The sequence below is a fragment of the Garra rufa genome, chromosome 8, assembly GCF_049309525.1.
Source record: "Garra rufa chromosome 8, GarRuf1.0, whole genome shotgun sequence".
NCBI classification, from domain to species: domain Eukaryota; kingdom Metazoa; phylum Chordata; class Actinopteri; order Cypriniformes; family Cyprinidae; genus Garra; species Garra rufa.
This window is the reverse complement of record NC_133368.1, coordinates 27564226-27590704: the sequence shown is the minus strand read 5'-3', so window position 1 is coordinate 27590704 and position 26479 is coordinate 27564226. Positions and strand designations below refer to the sequence as shown.

At 41.4% G+C, this 26479-nt stretch overlaps 1 protein-coding gene across 8 annotated transcripts in view; it reads left to right on the top strand.

Annotated features, from left to right (window-relative positions):
• Positions 1-26479, top strand: part of stxbp5l (syntaxin binding protein 5L) — a 215583-nt gene that overhangs the window by 98799 nt on the left and 90305 nt on the right. For all 8 annotated transcript variants that reach the window (XM_073845458.1, XM_073845456.1, XM_073845453.1 and 5 more), the window contains exon 5: positions 1012-1146. In XM_073845458.1, coding sequence (XP_073701559.1) covers positions 1012-1146 — 135 coding nt within the window. The remainder of the gene's footprint in view (positions 1-1011; positions 1147-26479) is intronic.

Genomic DNA, 26479 nt, shown 5'->3' with positions numbered 1-26479 from the left:
AGAAGTGTTTTTACTTCTAATCGAATCTCCTAAATTGTCTGATTCGCGCTGAAATCCTACATGGGACACTCGAAATTTAGCTCAGGAGCATTCAAATTGCTTCTAGATGTTACTACACTTCGAGCGATAAATTTGTAAAATTTGCAAATCTGGTTTTTGCTTTGTCATTATATTAAAACGTTCCAGAATTTTTCTCCATATAGTGGACGTCAATGGGGATCAACAGGTTTGCATGGTGTTTTGTTGGGAATAGTTACTTTAGTAACTCACAACAAAAGGAAATGTTTGGAATTACTGAACACGTTTACCTGGACTATTTTGCACATGCACATTATAACCAAGCTACACCATAGATTTCAAAGCAAATTTAGCCCACCTGCAGTGATGGAGTTTGTGCACAGCATTCATGTATTGCAAACACTCTATGAGACCATTGAAATGAGCCGAATGTGAAAACATCCTATCATGAGGCCCATGTGTGCTTGTGTAATAGTCGAGAGACAAAACACAGCACCGCCCCTTCACTTTGAAGCCCACACTGCATGCAGACCATATATTTATTTCATTCATTTGAAGCCTTTTTCCAGTTTAATAATCACACAAGGCAATATTGTAATTCAGATTTTAATTAACAGTTCAAACCTAGTTCAAAAGATGAGCAAGGACATGTTAAAAAATGTTTGAATTTGAGCAGAACTTTAAACGTGAGCATACATAATTTGGCTCTTGTTTAGCTTTTTGCACAGTTAGCTGTCTTAACTACATTCTGGTAATGAATTTATGTACAATTCACTTTCTTATGGGGTTTTGTAATTACATCTGCAGCTTTTTGAAGAAAGTGGAGACTGCTGTGTAATTCAACAAAATGTGATATGCATATGAATAAAAACTGTGAAGTATTTTACTTAGTGAGGTATTAATTACATACTTTATTGATGCTGACATACCCTGTGTCTCCTTCTCTCCTTCTCTTTCACAAATATGATTCCTCTTTTTTCATCTCTCTTTTAGGATCACGTTTTGTCATCTTCCGTTTCAAAGTAAATGGCTTTACGTGGGGACAGAGCGTGGAAATACACACATAGTGAACATCGAATCCTTTGTTTTGTCTGGATATGTCATCATGTGGAACAAGGCCATAGAACTGTGAGTATAAGTGTAAATATAAAACTAATTTTATTTTAATATCAAAGTCAATGCAGGTGAAATGACTAATAAATAGCTAATTAATAGAATGACAGAGCACCCACGCAATCAAATGATACATGTATCTAATAAAGATGATGATCTGCTACTAAGTCATCTGAAATATGAAACTATGAAATATGATTATAAATGCAGTGATAAAGTCTGTGTTTAAATTGGGAAATATTAGAGGTTTAGAACAGTTATAGTCCTAAAGGAATAATTCACCTAAAATGAGAATTCTGTCATCAGTTACGCACTGTCACGTTGATCCAAACCTGTCTTCTGTGGTACGCCAAAGATATATTGCAGAATTTATCTATTACATTACATTTGACAGCACTTATATTGCACTTGAGGTATTAATTTCTTCACTTCTGTTTTTTTTTTTTTTTGAGTAAGTGTTTTAATTTTCTGAACTATTCCTTTAAAAATAACTTGTATTGAGTTCTTGTGATAGCAGTATGCCTCTTTAGACAAAAAATATCTCCATGTTACAGTACATCAGAAGTATTTCAGATCATTGTACAGGTTCAAGTTTCATTGCTGTGGAATAGTTGAGTCTAACTTTTTTGAAGCACCAGTATTTTCTAAAGAACCACTGAAGTGCCTCAAGACACTTCTTCATTTCTTATTTTAAGAGTCACAATGAAATCATCCCCAAACTGATTGTCACTCTCCGTAGATTTAAAGACGTTGATCCGATGTCTGTAACTTAAACACATGTCACAAAATCCACAATGACAACAAATGCAAACCACATCCTGGCTGAAGAATAAATAAGTTATCACGTTTTAACATTTCAAACCCCAGAAGATCTGTTTTATCTGTCTTTCTACAGTTACACTTTTAGACACTGAAACACACAAACAATAGCTGGTTTGTGCACATCTATGGCACTTTTCATGAATAAATGTGTAAGTCAACACCAACATCTCATTCCCATGAGTGATAATCTGACAAGCAAATAGCTTACGTGTGTCAATCAAGTCTCCTTCTACACAAGAGGCTCTTGGTGGCATCCCTGCAGACAGACATTAACATTAGTAGTGAGTAACCGTAGATGCATTTCTGAAGGACATGTAGATCCCCTGTCGCCTTCTTGCGACCCACTACAAATCCTTTACCCACAATCCCCTTACCTCCTCAAGTAGCTCAGTGGCACATTGAGTGCATGCTAGTGTATCTGTATTTTTCAAATGAGAGAACTTGATCCTAGTGTTTGATTATTCTGAAGGGCTATTTAAAGGTGCTTGATGGTAAATGCACCAATTTCTGGCTTTTATTGAAGTTTTTATATGCTTCTGCACAGAAGTGGTGTAATCATGTGAATTAGTATGTTGCTACAGTTATATAGGGACTGTTCTTGGTTAAGCAGTGAGGTATTGTGAATATGATGAATGTGATTAAAAGGCTTTGTTAGTATGGCAAAATAACGATAATTATGTACTATATTCATATGATTTTTACTGTACATGATTCTTCAATGCAGAATATGTGAGTGGTGCAGAGTGGAAGAGGAGAGGGGAGCAGTGTTGCATGTTTTTCCTGGAGCAATGAGTGTTTGTGTTTTTTTTTAAAGCGTTGATGTTTTCTCTCGCTCCAAGATCACTCTAACATTGCTCCATGACAAGCATAACACATGTCATTATCCCATAAAACATGTCGGACATAGGTTTAATTACAGTGTCCGCAAAAGCTCAACATACTGCAACTAAGAAAACACATGCAAATAGAAAAAGCACCATAAAATTAAGAAAACATCTTCATCAGTTTGACAGCACGTCAGCACTGCAAATACTCGCAACACAACCACATACAGAAGTGTGCTGCCAAAACAGAAACACACTGCAAAATAAGAAATGCAGCATGTTCCAGTATTTGGTTGTGTTGCAAGTATTTGCAGTATGTTTCTGTATTTGGTTATGTTGCGAGTATTTGCTGCACATTTTTTTTTTTGTATTTTGTCACGTTGTGAGTATTTGCAGCATGTTTCTGTATTTGGTTGTGTTGTGAGTATTTGCAGTGCATTTTTGTATTTGGTTGTGTTGTGAGTATTTGCTGCACATTTTTTGTATTTTGTCACGTTGTGAGTATTTGCAGCATGTTCCTGTATTTGGTTGTGCTGTGAGTATTTGCAGTGCGTTTCTGTATTTGGTTGTGTTGTGAGTATTTAGTTTCTGTATTTTGTTTATTCTGTATATTGTTGTGAGAATTAGTTTCTGTATTTGGTTATGTTGCGAGTATTTGCAGCACATTTTTTGTATTTTGTCACGTTGTGAGTATTTGCAGCGTGTTTCTGTATTTGGTTGTGTTGTGAGTATTTACAGCACGTTTCTGTATTTGGTTGTGTTGCGAGTATTTGCTGCACATTTTTTGTATTTTGTCACGTTGTGAGTATTTGCAGCATGTTCCTGTATTTGGTTGTGCTGTGAGTATTTGCAGTGCGTTTCTGTATTTGGTTGTGTTGTGAGTATTTAGTTTCTGTATTTTGTTTATTCTGTATATTGTTGTGAGAATTAGTTTCTGTATTTGGTTATGTTGCGAGTATTTGCAGCACATTTTTTGTATTTTGTCACGTTGTGAGTATTTGCAGCGTGTTTCTGTATTTGGTTGTGTTGTGAGTATTTACAGCACATTTCTGTATTTGGTTGTGTTGTGAGTATTTGTAGTGCGTTTCTGTATTTGGTTGTGTTGTGAGTATTTACAGCACATTTCTGTATTTAGTTATGTTGCGAGTATTTGCAGCACATTTTTTGTATTTTGTCACGTCGTGAGTATTTGCAGTGCGTTTTTGTATTTGGTTGTGAGTATTTACAGCACGTTTCTGTATTTGGTTATGTTGCGAGTATTTGCAGCACATTTTTGTATTTTGTCATGTTGTGAGTATTTGCAGCATGTTTCTGTATTTGGTTGTGTTGTGAGTATTTGCAGTGCGTTTTTGTATTTGGTTGTGGGTATTTGCTGCGTGTTTCTGTATTTGGTTGTGTTGTGAGTATTTACAACATGTTTCTGTATTTGGTTGTGTTGTAAGTATTTACAGCACGTTTCTGTATTTGATTGTGTTGTGAGTATTTGCAGTGCATTTCTGTATTTGGTTGTGTTGTGAGTATTAACAACACGTTTCTGTATTTGGTTATGTTGCGAGTATTTGCAGCGTGATTCTGTATTTGGTTGTGTTGTGAGTATTTGCAGCACATTTTTTTGTATTTTGTCACATTGTGAGTATTTGCAGTGTGTTTCTGTATTTGGTTGTGTTGTGAGTATTTAGTTTCTGTATTTTGTTTATTCTGTTTATTGTTGTATTAGTTTCTGTATTTGGTTATGTTGCAAGTATTTGCAGCACATTTTTTGTATTTTGTCACGTGGGTATTTGCAGTGTGTTTCTGTATTTGGTTGTGTTGTGAGTATTTGCAGCACATTTTTTGTATTTTGTCACATTGTGAGTATTTGCAGCGTGTTTCTGTATTTGGTTGTGTTGTGAGTATTTGCAGCACATTTTTTGTATTTTGTCACGTGAGTATTTACAGCACGTTTCTGTATTTGGTTGTGTTGCGAGTATTTGCAGTGCATTTCTGTATTTGGTTGTGTTGCGAGTATTTGCAGTGCGTTTCTGTATTTGGTTGTGTTGTGAGTATTTACAGCACATTTCTGTATTTGGTTATGTTGCGAGTATTTGTTGTACATTTTTGTATTTTGTCACGTTGTGAGTATTTGCAGCATGTTCCTGTATTTGGTTGTGCTGTGAGTATTTAGTTTCTGTATTTTGTTTATTCTGTATATTGTTGTGAGTATTAGTTTCTGTATTTGGTTATGTTGCGAGTATTTGCAGCACATTTTTTGTATTTTGTCACGTTGTGAGTATTTGCAGCGTGTTTCTGTATTTGGTTGTGTTGTGAGTATTTGCAGTGCATTTTTGTATTTGGTTGTGAGTATTTACAGCACGTTTCTGTATTTGGTAATGTTGCGAGTATTTGCAGTGCGTTTCTGTATTTGGTTGTGGTGTGAGTATTTACAACACATTTCTGTATTTGGTTGTGTTGTAAGTATTTACAGCATGTTTCTGTATTTTGTCACGTTGTGAGTATTTGCAGCGTGTTTCTGTATTTGGTTGTGTTGTGAGTATTTGCAGAGTGTTTCTGTATTTAGTTGTGTTGTGAGTATTTGCAGCGTGTTTCTGTATTTAGTTGTGTTGTGAGTATTTGCAGTGCGTTTCTGTATTTGGTTGTGTTACGAGTATTTGCAGCACTTTTTTGTATTTTGTCACATTATCAGTATTTGCAGCGTGTTTCTGTATTTGGTTGTGTTGTGAATATTTGCAGCGTGTTTCTGTATTTGGTTGTGTTGTGAATATTTGCAACGTGTTTCTGTATTTAGTTGTGTTGTAAGTATTTTCAGTGCGTTTCTGTATTTGGTTGTGTTGCGAGTATGTGCAGCACTTTTTTGTATTTTGTCACGTTATGAGTATTTGCAGCGTGTTTCTGTATTTGGTTGTTTTGTGAGTATTTGCAGCGTGTTTCTGTATTTGGTTGTGTTGTGAGTATTTGCAGCGTGTTTCTGTATTTGGTTGTGTTGTGAGTATTTGCAGCACGTTTCTGTATTTAGTTGTGTTGTGAGTATTTGCAGCATGTTTCTGTATTTAGTTGTGTTGTGAGTATTTACAGCACGTTTCTGTATTTGGTTGTTTTGCGAGTATTTGCAGCACGTTTCTGTATTTAGTTGTGTTGTGAGTATTTACAGCACGTTTCTGTATTTGGTTGTGTTGCGAGTATTTGCAGCGTGTTTCTGTATTTGGTTGTATTGTGAGTATTTGCAGCACGTTTCTGTATTTAGTTGTGTTGTTAGTATTTACAGCACGTTTCTGTATTTGTTTTGTAAGTATTTGCAACATATTTCTGTATTTGGTTATGTTGCAGGTATTTGCAGTTGTGTTTCTGTATGTGATTGTGTTGAGTTTTTGCAGTGCTTTTTCTATTTTGCCCTGTTGTGAGTATTTGCAGTGCATTTTTGTATTCGGTTGTGTTGCAGGTATTTGCAGTTGTGTTTCTGTATGTGGTTATGTTGAGAGTATTTGCAGTGTGTTTCTGTCTTTGGTTGTGTTGCAAATATTTGCAGTACTTTTTGTATTTTGTCGTGTTGTAAGTATTTGCAGTGAGTTCCTGTATTTGGTTGTGTTGCGAGTGTTTGCGGCGCATTTTTGTAATTTGTTTTGTTGTGAGTATTTGCAGCTCGTTCCTGTATTTGATTGTGTTGTGAGTATTTGCAGTGTGTTTCTGTATTTGGTTGTGTTGCAAGTATTTGCAGTGTATCTGTATTTCGTTGTGTTATGAGTATTTGCAGCGCGTTTCTGTATTTGGTTGTGTTGTGAGTATGTATGTTTCTGCGTGTTTCTGTATTGTGAGTTTTTGCAATACATTTCTGTATTTGTTATGTGAGTATTTGCAGCGCATTTCTGTGTTTGGTTGTGTTGCGGGTATTTGCAGTTGTGTTTCTGTATGTGGTAATTTGCAGGTGTTTTTTCTATTTGCAGGTGTTTTTTTGATTGCTGAAATGAAAAAAGCTCTCTCTCCTACTGTACCTAATAGACTACTAGCAGACAGAATTAAAAAATGATGGAATTTATTATGTAATATTTCAAAAGACAATCCAAAAGATGTAATCAAAACAAAATAATGATGTATGTGAAATATGAAACAATAAAAAAATGGTAATACTATAGTACATTTTGATATTTGGTACGTTAATAAGTGGAAAAAATATTTTATTTTATTGCTGAATGTATCTCAGCACATACAAAGAATCACTATATTTCTTATATCATACAACACATCATAATTCTTGCATTTTATTATAGAATGCATGTTGACTGTTTATACATGGCACTTGCTGCCATGGCTTTCATGACAGTGTTTATGTGTTCTATAAACCTGTCAGTTTTCAAACAAGAAAGCAGACTTTTTTTCAACAGTGTTTGAGAATAGGTGAAGATGAATGCATGCACACACTTGTGGTATTGAGAGAATTCCTCTTTACAGAGGCAAAGTGCAGCTCATTTCAATAAATAAATATGAATAAATATAAACATGGCCCCTGTGCGCCGGCAGCAGGCGTCCTCTGATGGAAATCAAGTACAAGGATGGAAGAGAAGCCAGAGATTTGTTTTTCTTCCTCTTGACTCACACATGAATAAGTGGGGGAGATGAAAACCGGAGAGGGATTCAACAGGGTGTGAGGGATTAACTGAGATCCTGTAACCTTACAACCTTCAACAATTCCTTGCTGTGCTACACTGAAATCAGCCTGCAAGTCTCACTCCATCAGATCTTTTTTTTTTTCAGCAGAACCTTTCAAAGTCATATGGTGCAAGATATCTGACACGTCCTTTAATTTTGTGGGACAACCTTCAAACGTGCAGCTCCTTAGCCACAAGGAACATCTCTGTATGTGGCATGCACTAGTCTCGATTCTGCACACAGTTTATCTTAAACCTCTGTGCCTGTTCTGTAGATATCTGAAGGGCTTGCCGAGCACGCTGGGAACCCTGATCCTAAACATAATCAGTACTCCACGGATCTGCCTTGCAGCAGTAAGCTAACGTCACGCCTACATTTCCAAGTAATCTGTTTTAGACTTTCAACATCTTTGGAAATGCCATGGAAGAATTTCATGTTCTAGGTCATGCTGCACGTTTTAAAATGTGGATTGTCTGTTACGATATTCAAATCTTTTTATACGAAAGCTGATGTTTTTTACATAACTTCGCTTCTAATGTTTCTCGGATATTTCAGGAGCATGCCAATGCCTCTCAAGCCTATTTAGGATTTTAATGGTTCTTATTTTTCAGAATTTCCTTGCATTTTGATATCAACTAGGTTTGTCAACCTTCATGAAGCTATAGTGACTGAAAAATTGTGATTCTGGAAAAAAATTATTTCACTGGTGTATTTATTATTCCTTGGGATGTATTTATTGATTCATGTATTATCATTTTCCTCAAAGATAGATATCAGTTTTAACAGTCCTTAAGGATAGATAGATAGATAGATAGATAGATAGATAGATAGATAGATAGATAGATAGATAGATAGATAGATAGATAGATAGATAGATAGATAGATAGATAGATTCATTCATTTATTCATTCATTCATTCATTCATCATACGAGTTTTAACAGTCCTTACAGAAAGATTGATTAATTGATTTATTCATTTATTCATTGGTCAAGACATTTCCTAAAAAATTGTTCATTGATTCATGCAGTCATTGATTCATTGTATCAGTTTTAACAGTCTTTAAGGCTAGATAGATAGATAGATAGATAGATCTTGTTTGTATAGCACAAAAAGCTGTACAAACACACCACTATCCATCAGAAAATACCCTGCGGTACTCTTAAGCTTTTCAAATCACGCTCACCAAATTGCAACCAACCAATTTCCGGTTCTTCACCATAATATTCAAAGCTATTATCCTGAATGAGATTGCTGCCACCATTGCCACGGCAACCATCGCAAGCACTGAAAGCACTTCAGCGACTCTTATCACAGCCTTTGAAGTTGGACTCAAACAGAAAGAGCACACTCACAGCTAGCGACCTAGCGTTAGCAAGCGCCTCACGTTTGCTTTCAAACGATGAGTTAACAATAAATGAGTGTTTTTGCATTTGATGGCCAAATAGGATGCAAACAGCAGTCCTGCTTTAGACCGCCACTCTGATCTGCGCTGTGAGCCGCTGCATATGCGTGTCTGTGTGTTTTTGCCTGAGGCTTATGCGATCACACAGGTAGCGAGCAAAGATAAGGCTAAGGGAGAAGAGGCTTGTCTTCCTTTTTCAGCTGATAAGCAAGGACCTCCTGTTCTCAATTTACTTTTCTGTCATTGTCCTGTGTAAACACACACACACACACACACACACACACACACACACACACACACACACACACACACACACACACACACACACACACACACACACACACTCACGTACACTTATCCTGGGCTCTTTTTACTGTCAGGCTCTATGGCACACTTTACACACATACAGAGACAGACAGTGTTTTACAGTGCGACTGTCTGTCTGCTTGCTCAGAAAGCTCGACAGGTAGAGAAAAGCTTGGGTATCACTTTGTGAAGAGGACGGTTTGGACAGAGGTTTTACAAATGCTTATTGAACATAACCTTTTACTGTTTTGATAAATGAGTAGTCTGTTTAACTGAGGTAAAAAGTGTGCATTTTTTAAGTCAAAACTGTCCCGAAATCATTTAAGCAGTCATTTCAAGAACTTTTTGAAAAAGAGTTGGTTGAAATAGTCAGTGGAACGAAAGAAAAGAAAAGAAAAAAGTTAAGTTAATGAGTAGTTGATGGAGCGAATTAATAGTCTGTGTGCTTACAGTAGGGCATTTTCAAGTCACAACTTTCCCAAAATCATTTGAAAAACAATTTTAATAGCATTTTCAGAAGGAGCTGGAAGAAATAAGTAGTGGACAAGAAAAACAAAGACAAAAAAGCCTATTATACAAATATATAATTGATTTGAGAGGAAAGTTAAATGGCCTGCTGTGTGTTCTTCTTAGACAGAGATGAAGAGAGGAAGAGGAGTAAATTATGGCGCTCTCACAATGACTATCAGTGTGTTAGATCACAATAACAGGCCTCATAGAGTGAGTAAAGACAAAGTACAGCTGAAAAAAGAATCAACACTGTTCTGGACATTCCATCAGACTGAAATTAGATTGGAAGCCCAGCAAGACAGAGACTCGTTTAGGGATGACATATCTGTCCTATATCCTTTCTGCTTTTGTCTTTCAGTAATATGATCACTCTTTTTCATCATTTCTTCAACTTGCAAGTGGTCAAAATGCTCTCCAAAGGTCACCCTTTTATCTCTTGGGGGATGTCTCACTGGCTGACTTAAAAGTGTTTGATTTTGGTCAGGGAGTCACATCTTCCCAACAGTTAAGCCCTCCTGGTAAATTAAATAACTTCACCACCATGTCAGATTTGCAGTAGTGAATTAGTTCATTCGAGTTCATTTATGTAAATAATGTGATTTGAAACGTGTTTAAAAAAAAAAGAATTAAATAAACAATTAAATTGCAATATATTTACAGTAGCTTTTCTATAACTATTTAAAAAATTGTAACTTTTAAAATTGTATTTAGTGTATGTTAAGTTGTTAAGTTCTCTTACACTTCATTTATAAACCATAAAATCATTATTGTTAGAGAATGTTAGAGAATTGTTAGTTATTGTTAGAGAATTTAATTTATTACATTATTTAATATACACTAAGTCAAAAGTTTTTGCACAGTAAGATTTTTAATGTTTTTAAAGAAGTCTCTTCTGCTCACCAAGCCTGCATTTATTTGTAAAATTTCGATTTTTTTATTTATTTAAAAATAACTTTTTTGTATTTGAATATATTTTACAATGTAATTTATTCCTGTGATCAAAGCAACATTTTCAGTCTTCATTACTCCAGTCTTCAATATTCTGACTTGCTGTTCAAGAAACATTTATCATTATTATTATCAGAATTTATTAAAACAGTTTTGAAAATCAGATTTTTTTCTGGATTATTTCATGAATAGAAAGATCCAAAGATCAAAAACTATCTAAAATAAAAGAAATGATAGAAATTAATCTTTTATATGGCAAGGATGCTTTAAATTGATCAAAAGTGATGATAAAGACATTTATAATGTTACAACATATTTCTATTTTTAGATAAATGCTGTTCTTCTTACCTTTTTATTCATCAAAGAAACCTGAAAAAATTCTACTCTGCTGTTTTCAAAATAATAATAATAATAATAATTATATAGCAAATCAGAATATTAGAATGATTTCTGAAGGATCACGTGACTGGAGTAATGATGTTAAAAATTCAGCTTTCAGATCACAGGAATAAATTACATCTTAAAATATATTCAAATAGAAAACAGATATTTTTGCTGTACTTTGGATCAAATAAATGCAGGCTTGGTGAGCAAAAGAGACTTCTTTAAAACATTAAAAATCTTACTGTTCAAAAACTTTTGACTGGTACATTTTAATATTATTTATATATATTATAATAAATGATTATAAAATAAATAAATAGCGTAATAATCCCTGTTACAGAGCTCTAAAGCTTCTAGAAATGAAGGGGTTAGGAAGAGAAGGCTTAACAAGAGAAAAAAAGCACTACTTAATCCCAGAGTCAAGAAAAGAGGCAAGTTATTATGATAGGCAGGTCGTGGTCTGGTGGAACTGAAGGTCAGTCGATTATGAGAACTGGTGTGGATCGAAGCAGTCCGTGTGAGAAACAAGCACTAGACAAAGGGACTTCAGGCTGAAGATAAAGGGCTGCTGAAGTGGATGAGGTGTTTGAGAAGGTATTTGTGCTGTGGCTGTGAGCCGATGTGATATAACAACACAGAACTCTGCCTGGTAGATTAGATGTGCTTTATATGCACCTTATATACACCTCATTTGAAAACTACACTGACAAATATCAAATTTTATTTGCTGGATTCCTCTTCACTGTTTAATTTTAATATGAAGAATCATGGTGAACAAAATCTTGTGTTTTTCTGAAAATTCAAATCAAATTCAAATTCAAAATGAAGAATAACAGCTGCATTTTTGTTTTCGACATGGAAGTAGCACTACCAGTCTTTCTTTTGCTTTGAGCCCAGACAGCTGAATTTTCTAAGAAAAAACATGTATTTTAGTTGACAAGCGTGGTGCTTCTTTACCATTTAATCTAGGGATTCGTGTGTATGAGCAAAGAGTTCATCATTTGGCTGGTTAGTGTGGTCTATTTAGCCCCTGCCTGCCACATCATGGGGGTAAAAAGCTTCTTTCACCTTTGATGCCCGTAAAGTAGCTGCAATTTAGGTCACATACTACTGTAGCTTGTGCACTTGTCCTCTTGTTACCTTATTTTGCTCAAGGCAACCGAATCTCTTGCAGCCTCAGCAACACAGCAACATTGATACAAGAATGATGAGTTGACAAAAGTATCCTCAGTTTTCTGCAGGGGACATGTGATGACTCTGTTTCTCTTGGGGAAGCCAGTCAGATAAGGCATATATATATATATATATATATATATATATATATATATATATATATATATATATATATATATACACACATACACACACACACACACACACACACACACACACACACAATTGAAATATGGGCTGGTTAATTCCTTTTTAGGGGTTCAAGTGTGTAGTGCTGAAACCCTATTGTAATTGGTAGAATGGTCACAGATCAGCATTCTCTGTGTAAAACTGATAGTGCAGACCAAACCGTAAGTCGTAGAGACTTGAAACGTGGAGGTATGGTAGTACTCACACCGCCAACAACATCACAAAGGCTGACTTTTGATCACTGGGCGCTACAGTGATCAAAAGTACGAAATTGCTCATAACTCCTAAACCGTCATAGGCTCAAGTGTCTTGCGTTATTAGAATCCTTGGCTCACGCCGAACAAAACGCATGCCTCACATTCGATTGTGAGCCTGGCAAAATTTATGTGTATTCAGCATTTTTTCCAAAATCTACTTTTGCGAACTAGTCCTAGGTTTTGGGCCCTTTCGGAACCAAACAAGTGCAGAAAGATTTTCTGGAGAGCGAATATCAATAATTATAAAAAAAGTCTAACTTTCGACTCACCGTCGCAAAGGGATGCCAAAACGTTTGAAAGGGGCAGGGTCACTTTTAGTAAAATGCCTATAACTCCTGAACGGAATGAGCTATGGCCACCAAACTCATAACACTTATGTAAGGGCTCAATCTGAGGTCACGGGACAAAAAACGTGGAGCTTGGCTACTTAATGGCACTATAAGAGGAAAAAAAAATAAAAACAGAAAAATGGCTATAACTGCGCAACCATTTGTCCTATCAACATGAAAACCGTTGTGCACGGCCTTGGTCCAAAGTGCCACACGTGTCTATAAGGACAAAAAAACATGGCCACTATTGGACTCGGTGGTCCTGTTTGACTCACGGCTCCAAAGGTCTGTAAGAAACTTGAATTGAATTTTTCAAAGGGGCGTAAACGTAAACGCACTGTAAGGAATTAATTAGCTCAAATTTATAATGATTCAAATAAGGAATCGAATCGAAAGATTCAAAACTTGATTAAATTGATTCAGAATTAATAGATTACACTTCTTAACCATTCGTCCAGCAAAGTGGTCAATTCAGCATAATGTATTAACTCAAAAGGTTTATATTATGTTCCTGGCCAAGATCACAAATAAACCAAAATATTACGTTAGGAAATTTTAAAGCTGAGGTAGCTTGATCTAAACACAGATAGAACTTTGTGAACATAAAGTCAAGACACTTCTTTTAATGAAACAATGATTTATTGAACTACTCTAAGACACAACACTAATCTCTACTAAAACACAAATAAACACACACACACACACACACACACACACACATTCACACTCACACTCATACAGTTCCGGGGATGAGCAATTACTGAGTTGAAAAGAACCCCAAATGTTCTAGTATCTTAACTAGTTCTTAGATCGCAACCTTAGAAAATCACAAAAACAGAGACTTAGCTTTTAACTACTTAGGGAGTATTTTGCACCAGTTTCAGCGAAGTAAACAGAGATCTTGTTACTTGCGTTTGTGCCGGGAACGGGGGTTCCGGGGGCTCGTCTGAGCGAAAGTTCTGGTTGGTTGCTGGTCGATGACGTAGTTTGGGAAATCCCTCGACGTGGAGGAGTGGTTTTCTGGAGCCGATCTTTCGGTTGCCTGGTTACGCAGGTTGATGCGCTGGAAGTTCTTTTGAGTCGGCGTTGCGAGACTTGGAAAAGTTCGGCAGTCACGAAACTTCAGTTCTGTAGAGTTTTGATGGCACCGTTGCGTGCTTGGTCGAGTGGTCGAGCGCAGATGGAAAAGCACTCAAACCACAAGAGGCGAAAGGCGTGAGGCGAGAGCTGAGAGCTCTGAGTTCGCTGAGTTCTTGCTGAGTTCGCTTAGTTCGCTCCGTTCTGTTAGGAACATGAAGTTTTAAACGGGCCGCTAGGGCACGTCCCACGATGCTGGGATCCAATGGCATTGCTGAAGGGGCGGGTCACGCCACCCCCTTTTCGTCCTGTAATTCCTTCTGGTACGTAACTTATTAGGATATGGATTTCTCTGCAATTTTTGTTATTAACTTCAATAAACTATTTAAAGTATAAAAAAGAAAGTATAACAAAGTATACACAATCATTTTCTCATTCATTCAGACAAACTGCATCCATCATGATATTTCATCGCATATTACCCCATGGTAAATTGCTTGCATGCTAAAACATTTGTCACTGCTAAAGGCATATAAATGCATAGATTAAACTCCAACGATCACATAAAACACATCGAGCATATAAATGAAAACATATGATACTGTTTATAAGCTGATTGTTTCTTAAAGATTGTCTCTGCAGTGTACGTATCTCTATTGAGAGACGGGGTGTTTTGGAATGTCAGGGGAGAGGGGGACAGGAAGTCCGAAAAACCATGTGAGTCACGCTGGACGCATCATGTGCCATGCCAGCTTTATTTCAGAAGACTGGAGGTTTGTTTCTTAGGTGCTTTGAGACAGAGAGCGTTTTCTTCTCTCTGGATGCGTAAGACGCAGATCTCGGCAAAAGCGGTCCATACAATTAGCGTCTGGTGATTATCATGTGATGGTCATGTTAAAATTTTATGGCTGGGAGGAGGATTCTTTTTGATTAACAGAAATGTGAACACTTCTGTTTGGGTGCTTTGTTCCGCATTCCTACAGCACATACACATGATATCCTATCATATGACAGAACTCCTCATTCCAGACAACTTTGCCTCCAGAACCATCCTTTAAAGCCTTGAGGAAAACTCAAAACTCCACGAAACCTGGTAAGCACATGTGACAAGTGATTCTAAACAAGCATGCAAACACAGCTGGCACTGTAACAGTCATAAACTTGACTAAACATAATATTTCTGTGGTAAATTACCTTTATTTGCAAAAAAAGGCTTACTACATAATGTCTTTTTTCTTATGTGGTTAAATGCCTTAAAGTGCTTGAACCCCGGTAATCGCTGCTTGCAGCTATTTCATATCTATTTTTCTCTACACAGCGATTGATTAGTTGGCTAAATGAGTTTCTTTGCTGCTATGGTGCCAGGATTCCATGCAGATATATGGCTGGAAGCATTATGAGATATTCTGGCTGTTGTTGGCCAAGCATCTCTGTAACGTCTAGTCAAATAACATTTACAGTAGCAGAGACAGGACTGTGTGTCTATTGTTGTTTGTGTATGCAGTGGCATCATATCATTTTTATTTTATTTTATTTTATTTTATTTTTTTTTTAGGAGGCACAGTCCTGCTTCACATGGTGCCCTAGGCGAGAAAAGACATATATGTGTCTTGAATTCAATAACTGCCTGAGACATGTTAGTCTCATGGTAGAGTTTTTATTTAGCGTTCCAAAGTTCAAATCCCAACGTAATATAGAACTTTTTTTAATAATCCAAACACAATTGCAATTTGAGCTTGACAAGTGATCACCATGCATTTTTGTTGTATGAAAAAGAGCAGCTTTGACATTTTAATAATAACTCCATGAGATCTGTGAAGATTTGGAGTGACATGAGGGTGAGTAGACAATGACAGAATTCTAGCAGGCCTATAAAGATGAGGTAATCAATTGTTTTTCTACAATAATAGTTTTAAGTTTATTCATAGGACAGTGTCACATCCTAAAATAAATGTTAGGCCTATCTGCAAAAAGTTATTTTTTTTTTTTATAATAAATAATTAGTGTTTGTGGAGTGTGTTCAACATAAGGTCATTGAAAATACAGGTTTAGGGTTGGGTTTGGTGTAGGGGATATTTCCAACACGATAGAACATTTACCTTAGGCAACACTCCCCGGATATTTGAATTTTGAACAGCCGCAATACGTAAAAACGCAGCAATATGTGCCTGTAGCAACGTAATAAAAACGTGCCACAGTCACGTATTAAACGTGTGTGTTATGAAGCAGACGGGACAAGAAGGTAAGTGTTATACAAATGGTGTTTTATTTATACAAGCAGCAGTGCCGGAGGTGAATGGTGAGTTCGTGAAGGTGAGCAAGACTTGAAGTGATGAATACTGAGCTGGATGGTAACGTGAAGAGAGTAACAGGTCCTTTCCGTTTTAGGTGGCGAGACTGGAGGATTCCAAGAACGAAAGCCAGAGGGGTTCAGAGAGTTCGTGGATCCACCACCCTCCGCTGACGCGGAAGTCAGCTTACGGCCACACACCGCTAATGACAGGATACTGAGAAGACACAGAGGACTGGCGCTTGGAAGACTGGAACGAGACAGAGATAAGGTAAGTACAATTGGGTAAGTAATCTCGATAGTGATACTCGCCAAGAGTTACTGGAAGTCCGCTTTCTCTGGAACGAGCCCGGACAATGAGTGGTGTGTGGAGAGTGTCTTTTATGTGTTGGTGATGATTACGTGCAGGTGTTCATTAATCAATACTCAGGTGACGGTGATCTGGGAGTGATTGTGGGTGCAGAACCTGACCAATCCGTGACACTACCCCCCTCCCCAGGGCCCGCTCCTGAGGGCCGAAGTCTCTTGCGCCGTGGTGGTCTACCTCGTCCTCGGGGTGCAGGGAACTCAGGATGACTAGCGTGGAACTCCTCAGTGAGCGTGGGATCTAGAATATCATCTCTTGGGACCCATGACCTCTCCTCTGGTCCATAACCCTCCCAGTCAACCAGGTACTCGAGTAGACCACCACGACGACGAGACCGGAGAATCTCCCGGACGGAGTAGACGGCTCCATCTTCCACCATGAGGGGGGGAGGAGGTTCTTCTTCGTGGTCAGGTTCTGTGGAGAGAGTGAGAGGTGGATGAAATGGTTTCAGTAGTGAGACATGGAAGGTGGGGTGAATGCGATATTCAGGTGGGAGTTGAAGCCTGTAGGTGACGGGGTTGACCTGTTCCAGGATGTTGAAGGGACCAACAAACATGGGACTTAATTTCTTGGAGGGCAGTCGCAGACGGATATCTCGAGTGGAAAGCCACACTTGATCGCCTGGCCTGAATTCTGGGGCTGGGGCCCTCCTCCGATCCGCGAAGGCTTTCTGTCTGCGTACTGCCCTCTGTAGGTGGTGATGTGCTTCGTCCCAGACCCTCTCGCTCTCCCGGAACCAGAGATCCACTGCGGGGACCTCAGATGGTTCACCATTCCAGGGAAATAGCGGTGGTTGGAATCCGAGAACGCACTGGAATGGTGTGAGGCCGGTGGACGGTTGCCGCAGTGAATTTTGGGCATACTCTGCCCAGCCCAGGAACTGGTTCCAGGAGTTCTGGTGGTTGTGGCAGAAGGTCCGGAGGAACCGCCCCACTTCCTGGATTTTCCTCTCCGTCTGGCCATTGGACTGCGGATGATAGCCAGAGGAGAGGCTGACGGTCACACCTAGGAGACGGAAGAAGGATTTCCATAGACGGGAGATAAACTGAGGACCGCGGTCCGATACAATATCCTCAGGTATTCCATACTGACGGAAGACGTGATTGAACAGGAGTTGGGCTGCTTCAAAGGCAGTGGGTAGTCCTTTCAGGGGCAGTAACTTGCAGAACTTGGAGAATCGATCCACGATAACAAAGATGCAGGTGTTTTCATCCGATGCTGGTAAGTCCGTCATAAAATCTACTCCCAGGTGTGACCAGGGGCGGTTCGGGATTGGCAAGGGATGGAGTTTACCTGCGGGCAAATGCCTGGGACTTTTGGACATGGCACACTCCTTGCACCCCTTGATGAACCGTTGCACATCCCTTGCCATCCCAGGCCACCAGAAGCGCTCGGATAGCAGCGAGAGGGTGTTGTTGGTCCCGGGATGTCCAGTGCCCAGGGAAGTGTGGATGGAGCGAATGAGATCTACCCGTTGTGTCCTAGGAATGTAACGTCGATCAGGAGGGCAGCCCGGCGGAGGGCGAGGAGCAGGAGTAGCGACACTAGGGGGAGCAGACCATTCGATGGGGTTGATGAAGATGTCTTGTGGGAGGATATTGCTGGGAGGTTCAGTGGAATCAGTGGAGTCGTGGATTCTAGACAGGGCATCTGCTCTTATATTTTTTGGACCGGGACGATAGGAGATGGAGAAGTGGAACCTTGAAAAGAACAGTGCCCACCTGGCCTGACGTGGGCACAGCCTTTTTGCATCACGGAGGTATTGGAGGTTTTTATGATCTGTGAGTACCAGGAAAGGATGATTGGCTCCCTCCAACCAGTGTCGCCACTCCTCCAGGGCGAGCTTGATGGCGAGAAGTTCCCGGTTGCCGATGTCATAGTTCTTCTCCGCCGGGCTGAACTTCCGGGAGAAGTAGGCACATGGATGGAGTAAACGTGGAGTTCCGTGATGTTGGGAGAGAACCGCTCCGACTCCCGAGGTTGATGCATCCACCTCCACCACGAAAGGAAGGTCTGGATCTGGATGGCGCAGAATAGGAGTCTGGGTGAAGGCGTCCTTGAGGGATTGGAAGGCTGCGGCGGCTTCGGGGTTCCAGGTAAGTTTAGTTGGTTTTCCTTTGAGTAGGTTGGTTAATGGAGTTGTGATGATACTATAACCTTGAATGAAACGGCGGTAGAAATTAGCAAAACCGAGGAATCTCTGGAGTTCTTTGACAGAAGAGGGTTTTGGCCAGGACATGACAGATGACACCTTCCTCTCGTCCATACGAATACCCTCACGGTCGATGATGTATCCCAGGAATTGAACGGATGGAAGGTGGAATGAACATTTTTCTGCTTTCAAGAAGAGTTGGTGTTCCCTGAGTTTCTGGAGGACCTCCGCAACGTGGTGGATGTGTTCAGTCTCACTCCGGGAGTAGATGAGGATATCGTCAATGTAGACAATTACTGACCGATGGAGAAACTCCCGGAGGACTTCATGCATGAAGTTTTGGAATACGGAAGGGGCGTTGACCAGGCCATAGGGCATGACGCAATACTCATAGTGGCCTGTAGGGGTCACGAAGGCCGTCTTCCACTCATCCCCCTTCCGTATTCTCACCAGATTGTAAGCGCTGCGGAGGTCCAATTTCGTGAAGATGGTGGCTGACCGGAGTTGTTCGAGGGCCGCTGGGACGAGAGGAAGGGGATATTTGAACTTGACTGTGGCTTGATTCAGGATGCGGTAGTCAATACACGGCCGCAGCCCTCCATCCTTTTTCGCCACGAAAAAGAAGCTGGATGCCGCGGGAGAAGTGGAGGGACGAATGTATCCTTGCTGGAGAGCCTCGTGAATATACTCCTCCATGGCCTTAGTCTCCGGAAGTGACAACGGGTAGATCCTTCCTCTGGGCAAAGGAGCATCAGGAATCAGGTCTATGGCGCAGTCCCATGGCCGATGGGGAGGTAGCTGGGAAGCTCTCTTGGGGCAGAAGACGTCCTGGAAAGAGGAGTAGGTATCCGGAACCTCGGTGGATCGTTGCTCCAAAGGGCTCTCGATGGATGTGGCGCAGACAGGAATGGGTCTTGGTATAGGGCGTGGAGCTTCTGGAAAGCACTCTGGAAAACAGTCATGACCCCACCGGATTACCTCTCCATTGCCCCAAGAGATGATGGGATTGTGCTTCACCAGCCACGGGCGCCCCAAGATGATGTCCATGGTGGCCCCCTCCAGAACCAGAAGTTGGATGAGTTCTTGGTGAAGAGCTCCTATCTGAAGGTGGATGGATTGGCATTTACGATGGATACGGGGTCGTGCTGTGATGGAACGTGTTATGGGCTGAATCTGGTAGACGCTCGACGAAGCTTCGGTTCGGAGCTGTAACTGGCGACAGAGGCTCCCCGAGATGAAGTTCCCCGCTGACCCGGAGTCGATGAGAGCGTGGGCTATGACAGAAGATGTGGAGGTGGTTAACTGAACACATGTAGACAGAGGATACATCTTTTCAACTTCGGATTGGATGACACTCACCGCGGTAGGAACAGGACGAAGGGGGCATTTCATCCGAACATGCCCACTGGCTCCACAATAGAGACACAGACCCCGGGTCAGCCTTCTCTGTCGCTCAGCGGATGATAGTCTACCAGATTCAAGTATCATCGGCTCTGGTTCTGGAGGGCTGGCGGTCTCCACTGGGCGGAGGAGTGCATTAGGAGAGACATCGGAGAGAGTCTGATATGATTGCATGCGGTCAGAACATCTGATGGATTGCTGTATGAAACGCTCCAGACCCATAGCGTCATCCAACGCAGCTAGTTGGAGGCGAAGACGGGGTTCGAGCCCGAGACGATAGGTGGTCAGCAACGACCGCTCGTTCCATCCACTGGCAGCGGCTAGGGTTCGAAACCGTAAAGCATACTCATGAGTGGACATCGATCCTTGTGATAAGTGATAGAGCTGCTCACCCGCTGATACTTCCCCGTCTGTACGGTTGAACACTTCTTTGAAGTGATTGATGAATGCCTGGATGGAACGAGTGGTCGGCCCGCTTTGCTGCCACATCGATTCGGCCCACTTCAAAGCTGGTCCTGTGAGAAGAGAGGTGATAAACGCTATTTTAGACTGGTCTGTAGGATAGAGCGCTGGTTGCATAGTAAAGACAAGAGAACATTGCAGTAGAAATCCATTGCACTCCTCCGCCCCGCCAGCGTAGGGCGCTGGTCGGGCCATGGGACTGGATGGTGGTTCCGAAGAAGTGCATGGAGGTACGGGTGCCGGTGGTGCGGAAGGGGTGACAGATGGGGATGACAACAAAACCTTCCGCAGATTATCCACCAGTTCCTGGAATGGATCCTGAGCACTCATGCTGCTTACTGTTATGGTCCGGGCTTCTGTTATGAAGCAGACGGGACAAGAAGGTAAGTGTTATACAAATGGTGTTTTATTTATACAAGCAGCAGTGCCGGAGGTGAATGGTGAGTTCGTGAAGGTGAGCAAGACTTGAAGTGATGAATACTGAGCTGGATGGTAACGTGAAGATGTCTCTATATTTCCTGCATAATTTTTCAATTTTGAGTTATGCTCGGTGGCTTGGGTTTCTTGGTTGAAGCTGGCAACACATCAGGCATCCTTCTATGTAATCTGCCACATCTTGTTGTATGCCAGGCTTCTGTGCCACCTGTTTGAATGGGTTGTAGGTGGTTTTGGCACCACAGTGCACTGCGCATGGTGCATCGTATGCATGCCTAAGCCTCATCCCCCTTTGGCTCTGAGGGACTACAAGCTTTTGCGCAGTTAGGGGCTCAGAGACACATGTGAAGGCACCATTTTGTAGATGCAGCATGTTCTTAATGGATTGGAGGGTGCGGAGGTCTGAAGAAGTGGATTAGTCGAGTGTAGAACTCGTAGGAGAGTAAAGTTCGAAGATGTGAGCAGAAATGGGTAGGTCTGCTGATGTGGGAGGAGGAGGGGTGTTGCATACCAATGGTATGTTGGTGGCGGGTAAGAGCTGTAGCCATCGGGATGGGTGGGAGGGCATGAAATGTATTGAATGGTTGTGATGGGCAAGGGTCGCTGTTGAGCCGGACCACGCCCGCTTTCAGATTGCCCTGGTGATTGTCTGGGCAGTCATGGACTTACGCTGTGGGTATCAGTTTCATTGGGCCACAGTCCGGGACGTCCTTGCAAAAGAGTCCCTGTACTCATGTAGAATTTCTTTAAGTCTTTGGTGATCTGCTTTCTTGAGTCTGGTGTCCTTTGGTAGGCTTTGGTGTCTGTGCTTCGTTGCTTTGAAGAGATTCAGGCTGCCGGCTGAGTTTTCCTGCCCAGGGGCTAGCACTGCGACAGATACTAAAGTGTCTTGGACATTTATGGCAGTTCTGAGTTGAGGGGGACCTGAGTCCCACGCTTGCAGTGAGCAAAGGGAAGGGCCTTGTTCTTTGCTGCTTGGCGTTGAACTTGAGCTTGGCCTTGACTTTGACACTGCATTGTCACTAAGCAAATTGAAGGCAACGTCTGTGGCTTGACACTGCGACTCATTGGAGACTACTGACTGGAAGGGCAATGGCTTATGGACTTGCGTCCACAACTTCAGGTGTTTAAAGTCTATCAAGGGTTTGAAGCGATTTAGCAGATCCTTTCCTATGAGGAGCGGATAGTTGTTTAGAGGTGAGATGTAGACTGGGTGGATGAGATTCATCGGTCCCACTGTTAGGTGAATTGGGGCCACATGTTTCAGCTGTAGGCCCATGTTTGAGTATGCTTGCAGGTTCAGTTCGCACCTTTGGAGTTTGAAAGTTCCATCAGTTATAGTTCTTTGAATTTTCTCAAGGAGTTCAGTTGACATTAGAGTGATGTCGGCTCCTGTGTCTAGAAGGGCTTCCGCTTTGACATGACCCTCGATGGTGATGGGAAGGTAAAACTTTCTCGTTGTACCTTTCTCGGTGAGATCGCCTAGGAGTTGAGGGACTGGCGTTTGAGATGAGATAGGTAGGAGTTCAGGACTGGTTCGGTGTTCTTCGGAGGAGTGGCAGACGACTAGGACAGCACTTTCAGGTGATTGAGTGGTTATATCAGCAGGTGTTTGTTGGAAGCTTCTGTGATCTGACGTGTCATGTGTTGAGTCAGTTTCTGTCTCTTGCTCTGGAAGTTTAAAGAAGCTTTCTTGTCCATCTGAAGTTATGACAGTTACAGTGTTTTTGGGGTAAGGAGAAGAGGTGCTGTTCTGTGTGGTTTGTTGGACCAGGTGGTCGTTGCCTTCTTGTCTGGCCGCTAGTCAGGCCGCAGTGGGTTACTCTTTCTTTCGATCCTCCTTTTTGCGTTTGAAGAACTCTTGCATCATCATTTTCATCAGTTCTTGTGAATCAAAACACGGCAATGTCTCTTCTTCATGTGTAGATTCAGCTTGAGCTTGATCAGTGTGGGATTTTTGTAAGTTCTTTCGTCGATTTGTTGGACTGGTTGCATTAGATTCCCACGAGCCATTTCTTGAACTTCCTGATGAGGTTGGCTGACTCCATGATCTCTCCCATCGATTCTCACGAGGTCTTGGATGGTACCAGGATTTTTCCCAGTAGCGTTCAGGTGAGTGTTGTCGTCCGCGTGGTCCATCCCAGCGGTCGTTTCTTTGTGTAGGTCGGGCGCCAAAGTGAAAGTCACGTTCTCTGTTGAATGAGGATGGTCTCCATTCTCTAGGAGGTGGCTTGAAGCTTTCTTGGTGTTGGGCGCCCTCTAGGGTCATTTCTTGACATTGTGTGTTAAAATCAAGAACTGCAGTAGACTTGGTGCCCTTTTCTGATGCCATCTTTTGCTTGCTGTAGGCTTTGTGGGCCAGGTCTCGCAGCTGTTGAGACGTCATTGTTTGTGGGCATGCAAGGACGCCAAGGTGGTGGCTTACCGCAGGATGGAGATTTCTCAGAAAGAGAGTCTTAAAGTGCATGTCCTGCTCCATGTCAGGTTCATTGCGAGCTCCGAAGTATGCTTCTCTAAGCCGGCTATAGTATGCCTGGGAGGATTCATGACGACCCTGTTTTGTCTCCAGGGCGGCCACCAGTCCTTGCTCTGATTCCGGGACTGCAAATTCCTTGATGAGGGCTTGGCGGAGCGATTGGTAGTCATTCTTTGTGTGAGAAGGCTGTCGGTCCAGGAAGCTCCGCACTTCAGGGCTGGATGTCGTTCGCAGCACATAAAGTCTGTCTTTGTCAGTAACGTTGGGTCTCATTTCTAAGTGAAAATCAACATCATTCAAGTAAGAGTGGACGTCTTGACCATCTGGCACACTCGGGGTGAATTTGCTGATGTTTCGGGTCAGCTTGTCAAGGTCTTTGAGGTCCATGCCATGTGATGGGTTATGGCTGGCCTTGGGGAGTTCTCGTAGCTTGGGTGTGAGGTAGGTTTCTTCAGAAGGAGCTGGCGAGGGTTTCTGAGTCGCTCCCTCCCCCTTTTTCTCACGTGACGTTTCAGGAACATGGGACCCGGGCCTGCTTGGCAGGGGTGAGGGCGGGGCCCGTTGCGTCCTGGTTGGCTCAGGGCGCAGTTCATAAGCATGTCTAAGTTCATTTTTGACACTGTCCAATTCCTCTTTCATGTCTTCAAGTTGTTGAGTGAGGTAACTTATCTCAGTTCTTGCCTCGTTCAGATGTGTTTCGAGGGCTTTAATTCTGCTGTTCTTGTCTCTGAAGTCCAGCCTTGCCTTTTCCAGTAGCTGCCCGACGTACTGTAACTCGCCGCTGAGTTCGGCGCGGGCTGACTTTGCTTGCTCCATTTCTTGTGTGTTGTTAGCAAGAGTTTCTTGTAGTCTAGCAATCTCCTCAGTTGCTCTGGGATCCGTCTCGTTGGACCCTTCCCGTTGATCTTGATCCTCCAGCTCTAGCTGCTCGATGCGTTGCTGTGCGCGTTTCAGCTCCTGCTGGAGATAGGCGGCTTGTCTGTCGCTCCGTTTGAGAGAGGCGACGAGGGTGTGACTCAGGGAGCCAGTGATCTTTGCTAGCTCTTTGTGTCCGTAGCTCTGACCTGGATCATGTTTCATGATGCCTGTTATGTTGTTGTCCAGTTGGTCTTGTGTCTGGTGTTTGACAGCTTCGGCGGTTTTGGGTAAGAGGCTGTCCATCACGGCGCTTAGCCAGATTTCCAAGTCCTCCCAGTGACCAACGGGGTCTGTTGGGCGAGGCATGTTTTGATGCCGTGAGGAAAGACCAGACCACTGACTGACACAGACCTGTAGAAAGAAGAACAAACAAACAAAACAAACAAACAAAATCAAAACAGTGGTGTGAGTGTGGTGGTGTCGGGTGTAAGTGGGTTTTGGGTGTGTTGTGTTGAGGTGAGTGTGGTTCTCCCGCAGGTGGTTCACTGGTGTGCACGCCTCCAGCTAGCGTCGCTGTGGAGGAGGCGAGGGGGTACCCACGGGCGTTGTAGCTAGAACAGAGAGAGGAAAGAGGAACAAACACCCACAGCAAAGAACGGCGTAGTCGTCGGCTGCTTCCCCCTTTTTCTAAAGAGAAGAGAGAAAAGAGACAACAACAAAAGGAACACTTTGGGAAGAAGGTAGAAAGAGAGAGATTGGGAGAGAGAGGGAAAGTGAAACACACCTTTCTGGCCCCAGAATGAGTACAGTCAAGTTTTTTTTTTTTCTTTTTCAACTTGATGTATGCTTCTAGATACGGTGCTCAGAAATGGGAATTTCAACACGCCAGGACTATGATTGTTATTATAATCCCCTCCGGAATGAGGGAATATACAATAACAATGACAGTATTGGCTTTGCAGCTGGAAGGATTGACACTGTACACCAATCAGAGCGTTTCTGGAAACGGGTTCACGACTGGCGCCTATCAGTTCTCGCTGGATTCGTTGGGACCTTGGCTGTAGGGTTCCACGATGAGAGGAGAAAGTGAGAGTTAGGCACAAGTTTAATTGCCGTTTTCAAGTTGTGAACATTGATCAAATGTCTTTTAAACAACCAAAATTCTCTGCTTTTATGATTCTCACAGGCACAATCGAGGAAATAGCAGCAGTAGTCGAATCAAGAGGAGGACAGCTAGGTGAAAGAGAGAGAGTGAGGAGAGACAGCCAATTGGAAATGAGGTTTCGCTCCCAAGTCAGGGAATATGACAAGACTTGATAGGACAATTAAAGCCTTGGTTTGCAAATTAAAATTGATGTTTCAATTCAATAATGATTGTGGCAGAACTCAAACTGTAACGCTTTGTTAAAGTTTTAGTCAGCAGTTGTAATCAAATGAATCAGCACAAACCATTGAGGTATGGGAAAAGGAACAACAATTGATTTTAAAAAGGAGTCGTTTTCAAATCAATAATGATTGTTCCTGGTTATAATTTAGAAGTTTTCATTAAAAATTGGTCAAGGAAATTATCATTTCTCTATTCAACGTGTATCATTGCCGTCTGAAAAGGGGAAATGTGATTATGATTAAACTTAATTTAAATTAAAAATTCAAATCAAAAATTCAAATTAGAGATTAAAATTTAAAAAAGAGAAAAAAAAAATAACATAAAATTTCAACTTGGCAATGAAAGTTGGTGACTAAATTTTTAATGATGCCTCATTAAAATTGATTACAAATGATCAATGTTAAATCAATCACGGAAATTGCGGTGTGGCAAGGAGATGTGATTATTTATTAAGATTGATCAAAGTAATCAAATTAATCAGCTTGAAAATAGTACTTGATAATAAAGCTTGTAACAGTTTAAACTGGCAATGCAAACAGTCAAAAAGGAGAGAGCCTTAAATCGAAAAAAATAAAATGTTTTTAATTTGAGATTTATGATAGGGCTTTAATGGTTTGTTACAATCGCATCAAAAAGAGATTTAACTTTAAAATTGTC